Source organism: Macaca thibetana, chromosome 11 (assembly GCF_024542745.1).
Source record: "Macaca thibetana thibetana isolate TM-01 chromosome 11, ASM2454274v1, whole genome shotgun sequence".
NCBI lineage: Eukaryota > Metazoa > Chordata > Mammalia > Primates > Cercopithecidae > Macaca > Macaca thibetana.
Window position 1 is genome coordinate 117,810,499 of NC_065588.1, and position 23,046 is coordinate 117,833,544.

Sequence of the window (23,046 nt, forward strand, 5' to 3'; positions counted from 1 at the left end):
TGGGCAACATGGCAAGACCCCATCTGTTAAAAAAAAAATTTTTTTTAGAAAGGAAAACTTGGGGCCGGGCGCGGTGGCTTGCGCCTGTAATCCCAGCACTTTGGGAGGCCAAGGCAGGCAGATCACAAGGTCAGCAGATCGAGACCATCCTGGCTAATACGGTGAAACCCCGTCTCTACTAAAAATACAAAAAATTAGCCGAGCGAGGTGGCGGGAGCCCGTAATCCCAACTACTCGGGAGGCTGAGGCAGGATAGTTGCTCGAACCCGGGAGGTGGAGGTTGCAGTGAGCTGAGATCACGCCACTGCACTGAAGCCTGAGAGACAAGGGTGACCCCATCTCGAAAAAAAAATGAGCTGGGCGCAGTAGTGTGCCTGTAGTCCCAGCTATTTGGGAAGCTGAGGTGGGAGTATTGTTTGAGCTGAGGAGTCCCAGGCTGCGGTGAGCTGTGATCGTGCCACTGCACTCCACCCTGGGTGACCAAACAAGACAAGTGGCATCCAACAGGTAGTTTTTTTGCTTTTTTTTTTTTTTTTTTAAATCCCGTCTCTTACAAAAAAATTTTTTTTAAAGAGTGACTTTAGGTCCTATTCCTGAAAGGTTAGAAACTATAGGCCCTAAACCCCAGGATGTGTTAAAACTAACCAAAACAAAGAGGTAGTTCAATCAGCTCTTAAACGAGCTGCTAACAGTCACTGTGGGGGTCTGATGGGCTCTGAGGACACTTCAATGCCAATACACATGGCTTTTCTCTCCCTCCCTCGTTCCCTCCCTCCTTCCTTTCCCTGGCTGCTGCCATGGGCCTCTCTCTTTAGTTACCATTCCTGTTCTTCATTTCATGCATTTTCATAGATCCATCAAGACACTCAAAATAGAAAAAGCCTGACAAAATCTATTGTCACCATTTGAAACAGCCATTAACCAATTCCTTACTTTGAAAATCAACATTTAAAGGGCAAGAAGTGAGGACCTCACGCTGCCGGCTCAGGGGAAACTGTTTTTAGGGGTAGCCCCAGTTGATGAGGAAAAGCTCTGCCAAACAACGCCAGCTAATTCATACGGAATGACATTCTTCAAAAACCATTTTTCATCTCCTGATGAAATAATTTTTTAATTTTAATCTTGTAGAGAGGGAGTCTCACTGTCACCCAGGATGGAGTGCAGTGGTGCCAACAACAGCTGACTGCAGATTCAAACTCCCGGCCTCAAGCAATCCTCCCATCTCATCCTCCCAACTAGCTGGGACTACAGGCACAAGCCACCACAGCAGGCTAATTGTTTTTTTTTTTTGTAGAGGCACGGTCTCACCTTGGCTTCTAAAAATGCTTGCATTACAGGTATGAACTACCATACCTGGCCTGACCCCAGTTATTTTTATGTATGTATGTATATATGTATTTATTTATTTTTAAGAGACAAAGTCTACTCTGTCACCCAGGCTGGAGTGTAGTGGCACAATCACAGCTCACTACACCCTCTAACTCCTGGGCTCAAGGGATCCTCCCTCCTTAGACTCCTGAGGAGCTAGGACTACAGGTGCATGCCACCATGCCCAGCTAATTTTTGTATATTTTCTTCTTCTTCTTCTTTACTTATTTTTTTGAGATGGAATTTCGCTCTTGCCACCCAGGCTGGAGTGCAACAGCACGATCTCGGCTCACTGCAACTTCTGCCTCCTGGGTTCAAGCGAATTCTCCTGCCTCAGCCTCCAGAGTAGCTGGGATTACAGGTGCCTGCCACCATGCCCAGTTAATTTTTATATTTTTAGTAGAGACAAGGTTTCACCATGTTGGCCAGGCTGGTCTCGAACTCTTGACCTCAGGTGATCCACCCGCCTTGGCCTCCCAAAGTGCTGGGATTACAGGTGTGAGCCATCGTGCCCAAGCTTTTTTCTTATTTTAAAACTTTTTTTAGCATTAAAAAAAAAATCTTTTTATAGAGATGGGGTCTCACTATGTTGCCCAGGCTGGTCTCAAACTCCTGAGCTCAAGGGATCCTCCGTCTCAGCCTCTCAAAGTGTTGGGATTACAGGCGTGAGCCACCTCGACTAGCCTTAAACTTTTTAAAATTTCTGTACAAACAGGTTCTCTCCATGTTGCCCAGGCTGGTAATAAATGACCCTCCCGCCTTGGCCTCCCAAAATGCTGGGATTACAGGAATGAGTCACTGCATCCAGGTTCCAAAACTTTTTTTTTTCTTTTTATGTTCAGCAGTATATGTGCAGGTTTGTTATATAGCTAAATTGTGTGTCAAAGGAGTCTGGTGTACAGATCATTTCACCACTCCGGTGGTAAGCACAGCAATACCCAATAGGTAATGTTTTTTGATCCTCACCCTCTCCTGCCTACCTCCACCCTCAAGTAGATGCCAGTTTTGTTATTTTTGTTTTTTGTTTTTTTTCAAGATGGAGTCTCGCTCAGTCGCCCAGGCTGGAGTGCAGTAGCGCGATCTCAGCTTGCTGCAACCTCCGCCTCCCGGATTCATGCCATTCTCCTGCCTCAGCCTCCCGAGGAGCTGGGACTACAGGCGCCCGCCACCACGCCCGGCTAATTTTTTGTATTTTTAGTAGAGACGGGGTTTCACTGTGTTAGCCAGGATGATCTCAATCTCCTGACCTCGTGATCTGCCCGCCTCGGCCTCCCAAAGTGCTGGGATTACAGATGTGGGAGCCACCATGCCCAGCTGACCCCAATTATTTATTATTGGGCTCAGGCTCTGTTTTTTTCTTTGTGAACACAGGGTCTCACTCTGTTGCCCATGCTGGAATGCAGTGGCACGATCTCAGCTCACTGCAACCTCCGCTGCCCAGGCTCAAGCAATCCTCCCACCTCAGCCTCCCAAGCAGCTGGGACTACAGGCATGTACCACCACAACTGGCTAATTTGTGTGTGTGTGTGTTTTGTAGAGACAGAGTTTCGTAATGTTGCCTAGGCTGTTCTCAAGCTCCTGGGCTCAACTGATCTTCCCGCCTCGGTCTCTCAAAGTGCTGGGATTACAGGTGTGAGCCATGGCACTGGCCTCAGGCTGTGATCTTGAAGCTCGCTCAGGGGTAAAGGGAGTTCCAGATTTCTTTAATCTTTAAAATGCAAGTAATGAACTCCTACACCACAAGGAGGCGCTGTAAATAACTTGGTAAACAGTGGAATGTCGGGTCTTTTTTTAAGAGATGGGGATTACACTCTCTCCTTTTTTTTTTTTTTTTTTTTTATGAGACAGAGTCTCCCTCAGTCGCCCAGGCTGGAGAGCAGTGTGGTGATCTCGGCTCACTGCAAGCTCCGCCTCCCGGGTTCACGCCATTCTCCTGACTCAGCCTCCCGAGTAGCTGGGACTACAGGCGCCCACCACCTCACCAGGCTAATTTTTTGTATTTTTAGTAGAGACGGGGTTTCACCGTGTTAGCCAGGATGGTCTCGATCTCCTGATCTCGTGATTCGCCCGCTTCGGCCTCCCAAAGTGTTGGGATTACAGGCGTGAGCCACCGCGCCCAGCCTTACACTCTCTTTAAAAGAGTGGTTCACATGTGTCCCAGCTACTTGGAAAGCTACTTGAGCCCAGAAGTTCAAGGTTGCAGTGAGCTATGACTGCATCATTGCACTGAAGCCTGGGTGAGAAACTGTGACTCCATCTCTCTCTCTCTCCTTTTTTTTGAGACAAGAATCTCGCTCTGTTGCCCAGGCTGCAGTACAATGGTGTGATCTCGGCTCACTATAACCTCTGCCTCCCAAGTTCAAGTGATTCTTCTGCCTCAGCCTCCCAAATAGCTGGGATTACAGGCACGTGCCACCACACCCAGCTAATTTTTGTATTTTTAGTAGAGACGGGGTTTCACCATGTTGGTCAGGCTGGTCTTGAACTCCTGACCTCAACTGATCTGCCAGCCTCAGCATCCCAAAGTGCTGGGATTACAGTTGTGAGCCACCATGCCCAGCTCTCTCTCTTTTAAAGAGACAGGGTCTTGCTATTCTCACCCTGCCTAGAGTGCAATGGTGTGATCTTAGCTTAATGCAGCCTCTAACTCCTAGGCTCAAGCAGTCCTCTTGCCTCAGCCTCCCAGGTAGCTAGCACTTCAGGTGTCAGCCACCACACCTGGCTCCTGATGACATTATTGATACAGGAAAGAATGATGAACAAGTACTGAAACCATTCACAAATGACCAGGGAGGCAGGCAAGGAGGGGGCCAAGGCACCACCACCCAGATTCTCTGGAGCAAGGAGAGACGAATAACTGAATAATGGGATATCAGACTGCCATTGCCTTAGCCAACGATTATATTTACTTTAACCAAGCCTTTAAAACTTATGTCCAATTTACAGAAGTTGCAAGAACTAAAGAACAAGCTAAATGACACAAAACACACTTGGACAAATGCATAGAGAGGGATATTCTATGGCACGTGTGGCTCTTTGTTTTCTACAAATTACGTCCTGAGAAAAGTCTGTATTAAAAGAGAGAATTAAGAACAGGTTTAGGCCAGGAACAGTGGCTCATATCTGTAATGCCAGCACTCTGGGAGGTTGAGGCAGGAGGATCACTTGAGCTCTGGAGTTCAAGACCAGCTTGGGCAACATAATGAGACTCTGTCTCTACCAAAAAAAAAGAAAAAAAAAAAAAAAAACCCACAAAAAACTTAGCCGGGTGTGGTGGTGCATACCTGTAGTCCCAAGTACTTGGGAGGCTGAGGTGAGAGGATCACTTGAGCCCAGGAGGCAGGGTTGCAGTGAGCCAGTATCATGCTATTGTAGTCTGGCTTGGGTGACAGAGCGAGACTGTCTTAAAAAAAACCCAAAAAACAAAAAAACAGATACTCCTTCCCATGCTGGCCCCACACCCAGCCATTGCCTGTCATCTTGTCTCATTAACACTAGCAGAGAAAAACAAGAATCTAAATGATGAGAAAAAAAGTGCTTTTTATAAATGTTTGTTTGTTTGTTTGTTTGTTTTTTGAGATGGAATCTTGCTCTGTCACCCAAATGGAGTGCAGTGGTGTCATTGCAGCTCACTGCAACCTCCGCCTCCCGGGTTCAAGCAATTCTCCTGCCTCAGCTTCCCAAATAATTGGGACTACAGATGCACCACCATGCCCAGGTAATTTTTTCTTTGTATTTTTAGTAGAGATGGAGTTTCACCATGTTGGTCAGGCTCCTCTTAAATTCCAGACCTCAAACGATCCACCCGCCTCAGCCTCCCAAACTGTTGGGATTACAGGCGTGAGCCACTGCGCCTGGCCGATGAGAGTACTTCTGATTCTCTTCATCCTGCTTTCCTGATGAGATGTTTCTGTTCACTGGTGGAGGAGGTCAGTGATGTAGAGCAGGTTTGTACCTACTTTCTTTTTGTGTAATTAAGACTCCCCCCCTTCATCCGTCCCAGCTTTGTAAGATGAAGCAAAAATAAGTGATGAAAATATTTCACCTGTCTAAACCCAACCTTGTCCCTTTTTCAATAGGTCACCTAAATTTGAGAGACAGATTATCTGACAACATGGTTTGGTCAAACATACATCCGTCTTCCTAACAAAGCCAAATTCGAGAAAGAAGTCAGGGGGTGGGGAATGACGATTTATTCCTAATGTCAGTGATCAAACATCCTCCTTTAATGTGGGAAATACACGAAGTCTAAAGGATAAGCCATTGTTCCAGAAATGAAACCATGGTAATGCCAAGCAATTGGTTATAGTACCTGCCTGGCTTTCTAATTACTCCAAAGGCTGGAGCCCTCCAGATCTCAGTTGCTTTCCAAGAACTTATCTTAGGCTTTTTTTTTTTTTTTTTCTTGAGACAGAGTCTCGCTCTGTCACCCAGGCTGGAGTGCAGTGGCCGGATCTCAGCTCACTGCAAGCTCCGCCTCCCGGGTTCACACCATTCTCCGGCCTCAGCCTCCCGAGTAGCTGGGACTACAGGCGCCCGCCAGCTCGCCCGGCTAGTTTTTTTGTGTTTTTAGTAGAGATGGGGTTTCACCGTGTTAGCCAGGATGGTCTCAATCTCCTGACCTCGTGATCCGCCCGTCTCGGCCTCCCAAAGTGCTGGGATTACAGGCGTGAGCCACCGTGCCCGGCTTTTTTTTTTTTTTTTTTTTTTTTTGAGACAGAGTTTTGCTCTTGTCACCTGGGCTGGAGTACAGTGGTGTAATCTCGGCTCACTGTAACCTCTGCCGCCCAGGTTCAAATGATTCTCCTGGCTCAGCCTCCCAAGTAGCTGGGATTACAGGCACCCGCCACCACGCCCAGCTAATTTTTTGTAGTTTAGTAGAGACGGGTTTCACCATGTTGTCCGGATGGTCTCAATCTCCCGACCTTGTGATCCACCCGCCTCGGCCTCTCAAAGTGCTGGGATTACAGGCGTGAGCCACCACGCCCAGCCTTCTTAGTACTCTTCTAATGAGCGTTCATTTAACAGCTGGTGGGGACTGGGACACAGGAGTTACATAAAGAATAAGTGCATCACAAACAGGATTCAGAAGCATTTGGAGTGCAGGTGAAAGACAACAAAGACATGAAACTAATGAATATGGCCTCATCTTTCAGAAGCTCTGGGAAAATCCTGCTGTTGACTTCATTCATTCAACAAGTATTTCCTGGGCCTTTGGGATCTGGGCGCGGTCTTGCGTTGACAGGATGCAAAAATGGATAAGGAAAACATTATTGGGCCGCGTGTGGTGGCTCACACTTGTAATCCCAGCACTTTGGAAGGCCAAGCGGGGCGGATTACCTGAGGTCAGGAGTTCAAGACCAGTCTGGCCATGGTGAAATCCTGAATATACTAAAAATACAAAAATTACCTGGGCATGGTGGTGGGCGCCTGTAATCACAGCTACTAGGGAGGCTGAGGCGGAAGAATCGCTTGAACCCGGGAGGCAGAGGCTGCAGTGAGCCAGGATCGTGCCACTACACTCCAGCCTGGGCAACAGAGCAAGACTCCATCTCAAAAAATAATAATAATAAACATTATTAAGACAAGCTCCATGCAGTGAGTGGAGATTGCGCCACTGCACTCTAGCCTGCACAACAGGGCAAGACTCCCTCTCAAAAGAAAAAAAAAAAAACAAAAAACAAAAGACAAGCTCCAGTCTCAAGACGCTAGTGGAGGCTCCGTTCAGGTATGTCCAGTCAACCAAAATGCAGAGTAGGCCAGCGTTAGGCCCTATGGCCAGATGCAGTGGCTCACGTTTGTAATCCCAGCACTTTGGGAGGCTGAGGCAAGTGGATCTCTTGAGCCCAGGAGATCGAGACCAGTCTGGGCAGCATGGCAAGACCCCATCTCTACAAACAAATACAAAAATTTAGCTGGGCATGGTAGTATGTATCTGTAGTCCCATGTGAGTTGACATGTGAGGATCCCTTAAGTCCGGGAGGCGGAGGTTGCCATGAGCCGAGATTGTGCCACTGCACCCCAGCCTGGGTGACAGAGTGAGACCCTATCTCAGGAAAAAACAAAACAAAACAAACAAACAACACCACACACACACACACACACAAAATGCAGAGTAGAATGCAGAAGCGCAGTGGGGAAAGAAGTGTGGAAGCACGTCAGTCAGGATCTTGGCAGGAATCGGAGGGCACCAAGGCCCCTCACACTGGTGCATAAAGGAGAGTTTAGCCGATGTTTGACTGACAAAACGTAAACAGGGCTAAGGGGAACCAGCCAGGAGTCGATGCAGCCAAGCCCAGGGACAGTGACGAGCTGTTTCCTCCCCTTGGCCAATGGGCAAGCGGAGGGAACAGTGACCAGAAGCAGAGAAAAGTTGGAGAAGGTCACACAATAGAGGTGTGGTCTGCGATAGATGGAAACACTCAACCTGCAATGATCCCACAGGGAGGAAGCTGAAGAAATCGATACTCAGCCTCCCTCTCCTCCCACCTTCCCATCTCCTGCAGGTGCTTCCCACGGGCTGAGACCAATCAGAGGCCAGACAGGCAAGGAAGCCCCTTGCAGCAGTCCACAAGGAGGGTGAGGCAGCCGGAAAGGGGCTAAGGTGCAATTGGAACACGTCAGCTCAGGAGGCTCCCTGGTGAGGAGGGAACTGGGTTGGAGCTGGCATGGAGAGGATTTCTACATGGGAGCAATGGGGAAAAGGGCCCTCTGAGAAGGGAAGAGTGTAAGCAAAGACAGAGGCAGGCCGGTCCAAGGAAACCATGGAGGAATTTGGTTCCCCAGCAATGAAATGAAGATGAGAGGAGGTCAGGAGAGTCTACGGCACAGTCACAGACGGCGACTTGGGCACTCAAGGCCAGGCTCACGAGCTGGGAGAGGCTTTTAATGAAGATGGAGGCTGGGCGTGGTGGCTCACGCCTGTAGTCCTAGCACTTTGGAAGGTCAAGGTGGGAGGATCACTTGGGCCCAGGAGGTCAAGACCAATCTGAGCAACACAGTGAGGCCCCATCTCTACAAAAACACAAAAATTAGCTGGGCATGATGGTGCACACCTGTGGTCCCAACGACTTGGGAAGCTGAGGTGGGAGGATCCCTTGAGCCTGGGAGGTCGAGGCTGCAGCGAGCCGTGATTGCAACACTGCACTCCAGCCTGGGCAACAGAGAAAGACCCTGTCTCAGAAACTAGAAAAAAAAAAAAAACTTTAAAAATAAAGAAGATGGAGAATCACTGAAGGATTGATAACAAGGGTTGGGGGCTGACTGTATCCACCCCCAAAATTCGTATGTTGAAGTCCGAGCCCCCAGCACCCATATGACTGTTGTCCTTATAAAACGAGGAAATCTGGGCACAGACCCTTACAGAGGGAAGATGAGGTGAAGACCCAGGGAGACCACAGCCACCTACAAACCAAGGAGAGAGGCCTGAAGCAGATCTTCACACAGTCCCAGATGGAACCTGCCTGCCGACAGCTTCACCTTGGACTTCTGGCCTCCAGAACTCAGGCAGTACGTTTCTGTCGCGATCCTTTGTTATAAAGCCCTAGTCGACTAATACACAAGCGAGAGCTGTGATGGGGTCTAAATTTCAGGAGGTTACTTTGACAGCTGGGAGACTAGAAGGGCCTGAGCCTGGTGGCAAAGGGGCGACACCAGTTTGAGGATGTTGAAAATCATTCTGTGGTCGGGTTTCCAGAAAGAGGTGAGAACACTAGCCCGAAGACGCCCTGTAAATCCAACACCTAAGAGCCATCCCTGACACCTCCCCTCAACCCAGCAGCAGAAGCTTCCCATTGTCCCATCAGTGCTGCCTCCCAAATATATCTGGGATCCAACCTCTTCATTGCCACAGTCACTACGCTAAACTGATCCACTGTTAGGAGACCTTTAAGCAATAGCCTCCTTGATGGCCTCTCCCTCACCAAGTGTCCCAACTTCACACTATTCTGTCTTCAAAAACCTTCTGTCAGGGGGCAGCGGGGGGGGGGAGAATGGGGAGTGAGTGTTAAACAGGGCCGGGGTTCCAGGATTCCTGTTTGGAGTGATGAAAGAGTCCTGGAGATGGATGGTGATGATGGCTGCACAACACGTTAAATAATAATAATGGCCGGGCGTGATGGCTCATGCCTGTAATCCCAGCACTTTGGGAAGCCGAGGCGGGCAGATCACGAGGTCAGGAGATCGAAACCATCCTGGCTAACATGGTGAAACTCCGTCTCTAGTAAAAATACAAAAAAAAAATTAGCCGGGCATGGTGGCGGGCGCCTGTAGTCCCAGCTACTCAGGAGGCTGAGGCAGGAGAATGGCGTGAACCCGGGAGGTGGAGCTTGCAGTGAGCAGAGATCTCACCACTGCACTCCAGCCTGGGCGACAGAGCGAGACTCCATCTCAAAAAATAAATAAATAAATAAATAAATAAATAAATAAATAAATAAATAATAATGCCACTGAACTATGCACATAAAAATAGTTGAAATAGCTTTTTTTTTTTTTTTTGAGATGGAGTCTTGCTTTGTCACCCAGGTTGGAGTGCAGTGGCATGATCTCAGCTCACTGCAACCTCCACCTCCTGGGTTTATGCAGTTCTCCTGCGTCAGCCTCCTGAGTAGCTGGGACTACACGCATGCGCCACCACGCCCAGCTACTTTTTGTATTTTTAGTAAAGACAGGGTTTCACCATGTTGGCCAGGCTGGTCTCAAACTCCTGACCTCAAGTGATCGACCCACCTCAGCCTCCCAAAGTGCTGGGATTACAGGCGTGAGCCACCATGCCCGGCCTGAAATGGTAACTTTTACACAAAATATATTTTACCACATTTTTTTTTTTTTTGAGATGGAGTCTTGCTCCTTTGCCAGGCTGGAGTGCAGTGGCACAATCTTGACTCGCTGCAACCTCCGCCTACTGGGTTCAAGCTATTCTCCTGCCTCAGCCTCCTGAGTAGCTGGGATTACAGGTGTGTGCCACCACACCTGGCTAATTCTTGTATTTTTAGTAGAGATGGGGTTTTACCTTGTTGGTCAGGCTGGTCTCGAACTCCTGACCTCATGATCCCCCCCCACCCCCGCCTTGGCCTCCCAAAGTGCTGGGATTACAGGCATGAGCCACTGCGCCTGGCTTTTTTTTTTTTTTTTTTTTTTTTAGTAGAAACGGGGTTTCATCATCATGGTCAGGCTAGTCTTGAACTCCCGACCTTGTGATCCACCTGCCTCAGCCTCCCAAAGTGTTGGGATTACAGGCGTGAGCCACTGCGCCCGGCATTTTACCATGATTAATAAAAATCACAGACCAGGTGCAGTGGCTCACGCCTGTAATCCCAACACTTTGAAAGGCTGAGGCAGGCAGAGCACATGAGGTCAGGAGTTTGAGACCAGCCTGGCCAACATGGTGAAACCCTGTCTCTACTAAAAATACAAAATTAGCCAGGAGTGGTGGCAGATGCCTATAATCCGAGCTACTCAGGAGGCTGAGGCAGGAGAATTACTTGAGTCCAGGAGGCGGAGGTTGGTATTGAGCCAAGATTACGCCACTGCACTCCAGCCTGGGTGACACAGCGAGAATCTCTCTCAAATAATAATAATAATAATAATCACAAAGTCAAGCATGGGGGTGCACACCTATAGTCTCAGCTACTCGGGAGGCTGAGGTGGAATGATCTCTTAAGCCCAGCAGTATGAGGCTACAGTGAACTATGATTGAGCCACGGCACTCCAGCATGGGCAACATAGTGAGACCACTCCCCATACAAAAAATAAACAAAATTAGTTGGGTGTGGTGGCACATGCCTGTGGTCCCAGCTACTCAGGAGGCTGAGGGGGGAGGATCATTTGAGCCTGGGAGGTGGGGACGGTAGCGAGCTGTGGTCACGCCACTTGTACTCCAGCCTGGGCGACAGGGCAAGACCTTGTGTCAAACAAAAAAGAAAGGAAAGAAACAAAAGCAGGAAAGAAAGAACGAACGACAGAACTGGTGCATCCTTTTGCCACCCATATTTTTCTCTCAACAGGATTCTTCTGCTGTTGATGTTGTATACAACATTATTTAGAAGCAGCAGAACATTCTCTGTGGGCATTTGTTGACTGGACGTTTTTGTTGACCTCCCAAGAATTTGCCGGACTCCAGACTCCATGAATGACTCAGACGGCAGGAGGAACGCACTTGGGATTCCAGATCGGAGGCCCAGGTGTCTCTTCACATGGCTCCCCTCACCGCACCCTCCAAGAATCAACGTGTTTCTCCTGCCTTTCTTTGCTCTCCTGGGACCCACATCCTGGCCCTGCGGCTTCCATCGTGGCCTCCTCCCAGCATGTTGAGCTGCGCACTTCCTCTTGGGGAGCTGCTCTCCCACAAGCCTTTCACCAGACCTGTCCTGCCCTCAGCACTGGACATCTGACACCCTTGGCCTTTGACATCCTCTCCTCCTACCCTGACCCGGTGGAGAACCCCATGGCCTCAGTGGCCTCAAACCCCCAGGGGCACATTCTCAGGCAAACCATCACTCCCTTCCAAAGAGCCTACGACTCCTCCCTTCTAGGAGGAGGAAGAGATAAAGGAGAAGCTGCTTCTTTTATTTTTCTTTTCGAGACGGGGTCTCGCTCTGCTGCCCAGGCTGGAGTGCAGTGGGGCGATCTCCGCTCACTGCAATCTCTGCCTCCTGAGTTCAAGTGATTCTCCTGCCTCAGCCTCCCAAGTAGCTGGGATTATTGGTATGCGCCACCATGCCCGGCTAATTTTTTGTATTTTCAGTAGAGACGGAGTTTCAACATGTTGGTCAGACTAGTCTCAAACTCCTGACCTCAACTGATCCGCCCGCTTCAGCCTTGGCATGCCTAGATAAAGCAGCTTCTTAAACCAGTTCCCACCCCCAAACCCCCAGGAAATGCCAGCCCATTTCAGCACGGCCATAACTACTGCAAAGAAATTAAGTCATTCAGGCCCTTGCTTGCGATTAAGTTTTGCACAAGCAAATAATAATTTTGGGATGGGAAATGCCTCTAAACCATTCAGCCCCCTCCCCTGGTCCCCGCTCCTCCTCTTGTGTCCTCAGTTTCTATCAAGAACATCAAAAGCCTTCTGGGTGGGCAGATTCACGGTTACTTTTAAACCATAATTACAAAAAACTAGAATAGCAAACACTGATTGATGGCCCACTCTAAAGACATTTCACAGACATCATCTCACCACAGCCCCACAAGAAAGGTGCTGTTAGCCCCTTTCACAGATAAGTAAACTGAGGCTGAGACTTGCTCAAGACCACATAGCTAGTCAGTGGCGAAGGAAGGAGTCCACCCAAAGGTGCATCTGACCCCAAAAATGCATCCGAGCAGTGCAGAGAATGACCTGGGAAGCTTTTATGTATTCATTTTTATTTATATATTGGTTTGTTTTGTTTTTTGTTTTTTTTTCCGAGATGGAGTCTTGCTGTGTCACCCAGGCTGGAGTGCAGTGGTGTGATCTCAGCTCACCGCAACCTCTGCCTCCTGGGTTCAAGTGATTCTCCTGCCTCAGCCTCTCGAGTAGTTGGGATTACAGACATATACCACCACGCCCAGGTAATTTTGTATTTTTTTAGTAGAGACAGGGTTTCTCCATATTGATCAGGCTGGTCTTGAACTCCCAACCTCAGGTGATCCGCCTGCCTCGGGCTCCCAAAGTGCTGGGATACAGGCATGAGCCACCACACCTGGCCTCTTGTTTTGTATTTTTAGTGGAGATGGGGTTTCACCATGTTGGCCAGGCTGGTCTTAAACTCCTCACCTCAAGTGATCCGCCCAACTAGGCCTCCCAAAGGGCTGGGATTACAGGCATGAGCCACCGCGCGCAGTTTTATTTTTTTATTTTTATTTTTATTTATGTATGTATGTATTTATTTATTTATTTTTGAGACAGGATCACACTCTGTCACCCAGGCTGGGGTGCAGTGGAGTGATCATAGGTCACTGCAGCCTCCAACTCCTGGGCTTAAGTGATCCTCCAGCCTGAGCCTCCCAAAGTGCTGAGATTACAGGCATTACAGGCATGAGCCACAGTGCCCGCCCCGAGAAGCTTTTGTTTATTTTTTATTTATTTATTTATTTTTTTTTTGAGACGGAGTCTCGCTCTGTCGCCCAGGCTGGAGTGCAGTGGCGCGATCTCGGCTCACTGCAACCTCCGACCCCCAGGTTCATGCCATTCTCCTGCCTCAGCCTCCTGAGTAGCTGGGACTACGGGCGCCCGCCACTGCGCCCGGCTAATTTTTTTTGTATTTTTAGTAGAGACGGGGTTTCACTGTGTTAGCCAGGATGGTCTCGATCTCCTGACCTTGTGATCCGCCCGTCTCGGCCTCCCAAAGTGCTGGGATTGCAGGCGTGAGCCACCGCGCCCGGCCTGAAGCTTTTATTTTTTAATGAGACCAAGACTCACTCTGTCACCCAGGCTGGAATGCAGTGGTGCAATCTCAGCTCACTGCAACCTCCGCCTCCTAAGTTCAAGTGATTTTCCTGCCTCAGCCTCCCAAGTATCTGGGACTACAGGCGCCTGCCACCATACCTGGCTAATCTTTGTATTTTTAGTAAAGATGGGGTTTTACCATGTTGGTGAGGCTGGTCTCGGACTCCCGGCCTCAAGTGATCCACCTGCCTCGGCCTCCCAAAGTGCTGGCATTATAGGCGTGAGCCACCACACCTGGCCCCGAGCTGCTTTTAGAAAGTGCAGATCCCCAGGCCCACCCCAAGCCTACAGAATGGCTACATCAAGGGTGGGGGCCAGGAAGCTGTATTTTTTCACAAGTCCCCCAGGTGAAGCTGATGCCACCAGCCTGGGGACTGGTCCTCATTACAGCACATGGCCTCCCTGAGAAATTACAGGACCCTGAGTAGTTGGCAATACAGGGCAGCCATTATTGCCAGCCCCCTCCACCTCAACTGTACAGCATCAGCTTCACGACTGCGGGCCGACAGGACTGAGAGCCGGGCAGGGACCTGCCGGAAGCACTAGGGGACTCTCACTGAATCACGTGCCTCCCCTTCGGGGAAAGGCTGTGCGTCACTCCCGAGGGACCCCAGATGGAGCAGGCCTCTGGGATGGAAGGGACCAACTTCGGAGGAAAGGGGAGAGAGACAAAGCAGAAGCAAAGGTCACAAGTCATCGAGGGTGTGTTGCTTCCTCTTGTGGTTCCTGTGTGGCCCCGAAATGTCCCCGTAAGGAAGCTGATCCAACAGCTACTGACGAGGACTGTCTCCATGTCCCCATCAGGGTGCTCGTCCTCCACACTCCAGCCTCTCTGCTCCCATACTCCAGAAAAATTGCCAGTCATTGAAATTCAAGTGGCAGCCTGGTTTGGCCACTAGAGATAATGAATGAAGAAGCTGGCAGTGTCCACAGGCTGGCTTGCTAGCCAGAGGCAGTCGTGGCTGGGTCCCCCGTCCTTCCTCAGTTTCCTCCTTTGGGAATAAACCAGCAAGCCAGCCAGTAGCCATGTCTGGCAGCTGAGCCAGGGGTCAGCTCACTAATAAGGCCGAGGTCAGAGGCCAGGCCTCAAATAAGCTCCATTCCCTCGCCCAGCCTGTAAGGTCACAGACGGGCCCCCACCATCCTGCCCCTTGGTCATAAAAGGAAGCAGCCGGAGTGTAGACAGATCAAAACAAATCCAACACCACTTGTGGAAACAGCCAATCAGGTGGATGGTGATGGATGGTGGCTCAGTAGCATCTTGGATATGAAGGACACCGCATCAGAAATGACCTCACAGCACCTAATCAGTTCCAGAAAAGGGCTTTGTTCTCCTGGAGGCAAGGTGGGAGATCAAAGCATTTCTTGCTAATCATCACTTAGCGTTAATTACTTGTTAGGTAACCCGACCCAGATCAAATACCACTCCCTACCTTGCATCCTGAGGGCCTCAGTGAGCACCCTTGATCTTTCACCCCAACCTGCATCCAATGGGAGGAAGCTGCAACCTGGGAACCCAGAGACCCCGGGCGGCCCAGGCAGTCAGTCGTTTAGTTATTTCTTCCTTTCCTGTTAACTTTTTAACCCCACCAGCCAGGAAATGCATAAACATAGCAGAGGCCTCCCTCCCCCCTCTCCCTGCCACATGTCACTGGTTCCTCACCGTGCAGTGACAGAAACCTGCACATCTGGGGTCTGACGCCTTCCTTCTCCTAAGGAAGTGGCCCGAGGGTCACTGCTGCACCTCTCCAAGCTTTCTGCTTCCTCAACTGCACCAAGGTGATAACACCCTCCATCTCCCAGCCTCATGGAAAGGGTAAAGTCAAATAGACAAACTGCGTCTGGAAGCTGCTGCGTATACTGGGGAGTGCCCAGGAGTTTCAGCTGGGCTGGGGGTCATTTATTTTCAGGGCTCGGTGGTGGGCCCGGGGTATTCATTCCTCTTCTGCTTCATACCAGTTTGTGGCTCTGAAGTTATTTACTTCCTTATTTTTAAAATATTTATTTGTGACTGGGTATGGTGGCTCACGCCTGTAATCCCAGTACTTTGGGAGGCCGACGTGGGCACATCACCTGAGGTCAGGAGTTCGAGATCAGCCTGGCCAACATGGTGAAACCCCGTCTCTACTAAAAATACAAAAAATTTGCCGGGCGTGGTGGCGGACGCCTGTAGTCCCAGCTATTCGGGAGGCTGAGGCAAGAGAATCACTTGAACCCAGGAAGCGGAGGTTGCAGTGAGCCGAGATTGCGCCACTGCACTCCAGCCTGGGTGACAAGAGCAAGACTCCATCTCAAAAAAAAAAAAAAGTACACCTGAAGAAGATAATCAAAGAATTATACAGAAGAGCACTGCTCGATAGAAATAACAGAAGTACGTACGGTAAGCCAGGCACTGTGGCTCACGCCTGTAATCACAACACTTTGGGAGACCGAGGCAGGCGGCTTGCTTGAGCTCAGGAGTTCAGCCTTGGCAACATGGCAAAACCCCATCTCTACCAAAAATATAAAAAATTAGCCAGGCATGATGGTGCGTGCCTGTGGTCCCAGCTACTTGGGAGGCTGAGGTGGGAGGATTGCTTGATCCAGGGAGGCAGAGGTTGCAGTGACCCATGATTGCACCACTGCACTCCAGCCTGGGCAACAGAGTTAAGACTCTAAATAAACGAATGAATGAATGAATGAAATAGAAGGTGAGCCACATAGGTACTTTTGAGTTTTTTTGTTGCCACATTTGAAAAGGTAAAAACAAACAGTGAAATTAATCTGAATAATCCATTTTGTTTCAACAATGTATCAAAACTATAGTCATTTCAACTAGAGTTGCCAGATTTAGCAAATAAAACTATAGTGCATCCCCAGGCTGACGTGCAGTGGTGCCATCTCAGCTCACTGCAACCTCCACCTCCCAGGTTCAAGTGATTCTCTTGCCTCAGCCTCCTGAGTAGCTGGGATTACAGGCACGTGTTACCATGACCAGTTAATTTTTGTATTTTTAGTAGAGACGGGGTTTCGCCATGTTGGCCAGGCTGGTCTGCAACTCCTGACCTCAGGTGATCTGCCCACCTTGGCGTCTCAAAGTGCTGGGATTACAGGTGAGAGCCACTGCACCAGGCCTATAAGTGTTTGAAATTGACCAGCCTGCCCAACATGGTGAAACCCTGTCTCTACTAAAAATACAAAAAATCAGTCAGGCACGGTGGCGGGTGCCTGTAATCCCAGCTACTCGGGAGACTGGGGCAGGAAAATCATTTGAACCCAGGAGGCGGAGGTTGCAGTGAGCCGAGATCAGGCCACTGCACTCCAGCCTGGGCGACAAGAGCAAAACTCGGTCTCAAAAAAAAAAAAAAAAAGTGTTTGAAATCTGTTACAGTACACTTTTTTCTTTCTTTCTCTTTTTTTTTTGAGATAGGGTCTCATTCTATTGCCCAGACTGGAGTGCAGTGGTGTAATCACAGCTCACTGCAGCCTCAAGCTCCTGGGCTCGAGCAATCCTCCTGCTTAAGCCTCCCAAAGAGCTGGGACTACAGGCATGCACTATCATGCCTGGCCTTTTTTTTTTTTTTTTTTTGAGACGGAGTCTCGCTCTGCCACCCAGGCTGGAGTGCAGTGGCCGGATCTCAGCTCACTGCAAGCGCCGCCTCCCGGGTTTACGCCATTTTCCTGCCTCAGCCTCCGGAGTAGCTGGGACTACAGGCGCCCACCACCACGCCCGGCTAGTTTTTTGTATTTTTTTTAGTAGAGACAGGGTTTCACCGTGTTAGCCAGGATGGTCTCGATCTCCTGACCTCGTGATCCGCCCGTCTCGGCCTCCCAAAGTGCTGGGATTACAGGCTTGAGCCACCACACCCGGCCTTTTTTTTTTTTTTTGGTAGAGATGAGGTCTCATTATGTTACCCAGGTTGATCTTGAACTCCTGGGTTCAGGTGATCCTCCCCGCTCAGCTTCTGGAGTAGCTGGAACAACAGGCATAAGCCACCATGTCTGGCTTCAGTGTTTTTTATAATAGCCAAAAAAAAAAAAAAATCAGAAATTAACAAAATACCTCTTGGGGCTACTGAAGTCACAAATAATATTTAGAGCGTGCTAACCTCAAGACAGCCCTTGTCTGAAGGGTTTTGCATGTCTTATCTCATTTAGTTCTGACAACCACTGAAGAAAGTCTTGGTATAACCCATTTTTATAAACAAGGAAAGTAAGGCTCAGGACAGTATGTAACTTGTCCAAGGAAGTGGTGAAGCTGCCTGGAGGCAGATGGATGGTAGAGAGATGACCTGATACATATGTATCCCACCTAGGACCGCCTTTGGAAGGGTGCTCACCAAAACTGTTTTCTCTGGATGGCGGACTTTGAGGTGAGCACTGGTTGAAAATTTGGCCTCTGCTGCCAAACCGACCGATCTTTGTGTACTTGGCTGTCCTAACGAGTGACTTGACCTTTTGAAGCCTCAGTTTCCTCATCTATAAAATGAGAGTCACAGCTGTCTACGCCACAGAGTTGCTGAAACATAAATAAGATAAGGGCTGTGGAGGTCCAGACAATAGCCAACTGCCCCTACGAAGTCTTCAACAATACAGCCATTATTCCTCTTCTTCGTGACCTGGTCCTTTCCCGTTTGATTAGACATTTTTATTTTATTTCATTTATTTATTTTTATTTTTATTTTGGATAGAGTCTCACTTTGTAGCCCAGACTGGAGTGCAGTGGTGCAATCTCTGATCACTGCAACCTCCACCTCCCAGGTTCAAGCAATTCTCCTGCCTCAGCCTCCCAAGTAGCTGGGACCACGTGCGTGTACCACCATGCTTGCATTTTTTTGTATTTTTAGTAGAGATGGGGTTGTGCCATGTTGGCCAGGCTGGTCTCGAACTCCTGACCTCAGGTGATCCACCCGCCTCCACCTCCCAAAGTGCTGAGATTACGGGCGTGAGCCACCGCCCTCGACCAATTACACATTTGTATGTTGAGCATCAATCAGTTTTACACACTGAGAAAAAGTTCCTTTCAAAAGAGAAGACAGCCCATGAAGCGCTAAAGGAAAAGGAAAAAGGAAGGGAAGAAGCAAGGGAGTGAGGGAAGGAGAGTCAGAAAATCCACCTAAGCACAGGGAAAGGCGAGGTGTGAGCGCCCCCCAGTTTTCCAAGTGACCACCAGGCGGCACTGTTCGCAGTTCCCACAGCTAGGTAAAGCAGCCCCGTTCCAAAAACAAAAACACAGAACAAATCACCAAAATCCTTCATCGTCACTGGGGTGCCTTCATCTCAGGAGGCCCCAGAGCCACCGAAAAAGCCGCGGACGTTCACCCTACAGGAGGTGGGAAGGAAGTGGGAAGCGGCTGCCCACTGCAGGCAGGCTGCGTCTTACCTTTGGAGTCTTCTTTGGCCAAGTCACCACAGGGACCCCAGTGATGGCCAGACTAGGGTCATCGTCCGCGTGCTCCTTCAGGACATTCTGTGGACAAACAAAGCACCCATATTAGCCCAGGGGGAAGGGGAGGTCTCTGACGGGGCCGAACAGCAGACATAGTCCAGTAAGGATTGCACTCCACAAAGTCAACGCCCGCCCATGACTCCACCACCACCCACACACTCAGTAGAAACCAAGTCACTAGGGTCCCCTGGGGCCCACAAAACATACAATGTTCCCCTCTGCCCTCTACAGATTTTTTTTAACAAAGCAAATCACACACCTCCCTGTGACTTCCACGTATGTATCACCCATGATCACAGTTATGACAGCTAGCGCTTGTCCAGAGTGTCAGTGACTCACAGGCAAACTTTTTTTTTTCTTTTTTGAGACAGAATCTTGCTGTCACCCAGGCTGGAGTGCAGTGGTACAATCATGGCTCACTACATCCTTGACCACCTGGCTCAAGTGATCCTCATGCCTCAGCCTCCTGAGTAGCTGAGACCACAGGCACATGGCACCCTCCCTGGCTAAATTTTTTTTTCTTTTGAGACAAAGTCTGTCGCCCAGGCTGGAGTGCAATGGCGCAATATTGGCTCAAGCAACTTCTGCCTCCTGGGTTCAAGCGATTTCCCTGCCCCAGCCTCCTGAGTAGCTGTGAATGCAGGTGTGTGCCACCACACCGCACTAATTTTTGTATTTTTAGTAGAGATGGGGTTTTGCCATGTTGGCCAGGTTGGTCTCCAACTCCTGATCTCAAGTAACCCACCTGCCTTGGCCTCCCAAAGTGCTGGGATTACAGGCGTGAGCCACTGTGCCCAGCCATAATTTTTAAAAATTTTTTGTGGAGACAGGGTATATGCCATGTTGCCCAAACTTCTGGCCTCGAGGAATCCTCCCTCCTCAGCCTACCAAAATGCTGGGATTACAGGGGTAACCCACTGCACCTCATTTAATTCCTACCAAGTACTCCGGAAGGGCTGGGTAGTGGCACTGCGGATCCTCTTAATGTTCACAAATTTAACTACGTACTCAGAGAAGCAAACAAAACCAACTGCCAGACCTTGACACCTTCACAGAGCCATGACTCCGTCCTTCAGTCAGCTTGCTACATGTACACTAACCATGCTGTGTGACAATGTGTAAATGTTTTTTGCAACATGGGCCCTAAATACAAGAAGATGCTTGATCTGGTCTGACCGAGGATGGAGTCATGTGGCCAAATGGTGGCAGAAAAATGGGCTGCGTTGCACAGACTGCCAGGTTGCGTGGCGATCTCCCACGAGGCACACTGTGTTCACTCTCATGAGTAGTTTGAAGGTTCTTCAAAGGGAATTCTCACGCTACCAGACTTTGGCCTTGTGTGGCTGGACTTTAGAACCTCATCCAGGTATAAGATGCTACCCAGCTGAATTATCTAACAGCCACCATAGGGGAGGTTACCGAGGCTCACATAGGCTCACAGGACTTTAGTGCTGCTCCAGACTATGAAGACAGACCCCCGGAACCCCACTCTCTGGCACCAGACTTTCTGCCCCATGACCACCCACACAGGATTTTCTCTGGCTACATCCACACATCCACAGCACCCCACAAAAAAATGTGTTTAAATACACATGGACCTATCACTGGGCCATTCTGATCCTGGACCATGGATTGCTGAATTGTATAAAAACATTTTTTCAGGACATTTAAGAACAGAGTAAATCATACAAAAGCACTTAGCAGGAAGAGCAGAAGTGCTCAGGAGACAAACGAGGGTGAAGATTATTTGAACCCCTGGCTACAAGGGTTCAAATCCCAGCCGCGGGAACATAGAGCTTCCCCAAAGTCCCATAGTCAATGTCAATGATTTGTAAATGCTATTTATAAAGTGTCTTTATTCACTGCTGTATCCCCAAAGCCTCACATAATGACTAACTTAGAGTAAGTTTCCAATAAACAAAGTTTTTTTTTTTTTTTTTTTTTTTTTTTGAGATAAGAGTGTTACTCTGCCACCCAGGCTGGAGTGCAGTGGCACAATCTTGGTTCACTACAATCTCTGCCTCCCAGGTTCAAGGGAGTCTCCTGCCTCAGCCTCCCAAGTAGCTAGGATTACCGGCGTGCGCCACCACCCCTGGCTAATTTTTGTTATTTTTAGTAGAGACGGGTTTTCACCATGTTGGCCAGGCTGGTCTCAAACTCCTAGCCTCAAGTGATCCGCCCACCTCGGCCTCCCAAAGTGCTGGGATTACAGGCATGAGCCACCGCACCTGGAACCAGAGTGTTTATAAAATAAAGCCACAAATACCAAAAGAGGGACAGTCTACAAAATGCCTGAACAGATCTCCTCAAAACCATCGAGGTCATCAAAACAAGTAAAGTCTAAGAAACTATGGCAGCTAAGAGAAGACTGATGAGACTAAATGTAATATTGTACCTTGGGTGGGATCCTATAACAGAAAAAAAGACAAGTAATAACATGGTCTAACTCTGAATATAGTCTTTAGTTACAATGCATGTTATCAATATTGGTTTATTAATTGTCACAAACACACTATACTAATATAAGATGTTAATAATAGGGGAAAACTAGGCATGAGGGGTATGTATTGGAATTCTCTGTACTATCTGCTGAATTTTGTAAATCTAAAATTACACTTAAAAATAGTCTACATTTTGAAGCAGGGTCTTGCTCTGTTGCCCAGGCTGGAGTGCAGTGGTGCCATCACAACTCAAGTGACCCTTCCACCTCAGCCTCCCAGGTAGCTGGGACTACAGGTGCCCACCACCACGTCCAGGTAATTTTTTGTAGAGATGGGATCTTGCCATGTGGCCTGGGCTGATCTCAAACTCTTGACCTCAAGCAGTCAGCCCACCTCAGCCTCCCAAAGTGATGGGATTACAAGCATGAACCACTGTGCTCAGCCTCGCATTTTTGAAAAATAATAATTAGGCCGGGCACGGTGGCTCACACCGGTAATCCCAGCACTTTGGGAGGCCAAGGTGGGTGGATCACGAGGTCAGAAGTTCAAGAGCAGCCTGGCCAATATGGTGAAGCCCCGTGTCTACTAAAATTACAAAAATTAGCCAGGTGTGGTGGCGGGTGCCTGTAATTCCAGCTACTCAAGAGGCTGAAGCAGAAGAATCGCTTGAACCCGGGAGGCAGAGGTTGCAATGAGCCGAGATCATGCCACTGCACTCCAACCTGAGCAACAGAGTGAGACTCCATCTCAAAAAATAAAATAAAATATAGAATGGAATGGAATGGAATGGAATGGAATAGAATGGAATGGAATAGAATAGAATAGACTACGAGGGGGCACTAGGGCAAAGGATTCTCATTTCATTATTTCTTTTAACAATCCATATGAGGCCGGGTGCAGTGGCTCATGCCTGTAATCACAGCACTTTGGGAGGCCGAGACAGGCGGATCACCTGAGGTCAGGAGTTTGAGACCAGCCTCACCAACATGGAGAAACCCTGTCTCTACTAAAAGTACAAAATCAGCCTGGCGTGGTGGCACATGCCTGTAATCCCAGCTACTTGGAAGGCTGAGGGAGAAGAATCGCTTGAACCTGGGAGGTGGAGGTTGCAGTGAGCTGAGATCATGCCTTTGCACTCCCGACTGGGCAACAAAGCAAGACTCCATCTCAAAAAAAATAAAAATGAAAATAAAAAATAATCCATAGGAATTTTGCACCCTCTTCCACAAGCATCAGTGCTGATTTTTTCTAATAATAATGCTTCCAGCCAGGTGCAGTGGCTCAGGCCTGTAATCTCAGCACTTCAGGAGGCCAAGGCAGGTGGATCACGTGAGGCCAGGAGTTAGACCAGCCTGAGCAACACGGAGAAACCCCATCACTAT

The 23,046-nt window shown here is 49.0% G+C and overlaps 1 protein-coding gene across 9 annotated transcripts in view; it reads right to left on the reverse strand.

Annotated features, from left to right (window-relative positions):
* KDM2B (lysine demethylase 2B) overlaps nucleotides 1-23,046 on the reverse strand; it is a 155,983-nt gene that overhangs the window by 48,716 nt on the left and 84,221 nt on the right. For all 9 annotated transcript variants that reach the window (XM_050747866.1, XM_050747862.1, XM_050747871.1 and 6 more), the window contains one exon: nucleotides 19,158-19,244. In XM_050747866.1, coding sequence (XP_050603823.1) covers nucleotides 19,158-19,244 — 87 coding nt within the window. The remainder of the gene's footprint in view (nucleotides 1-19,157; nucleotides 19,245-23,046) is intronic.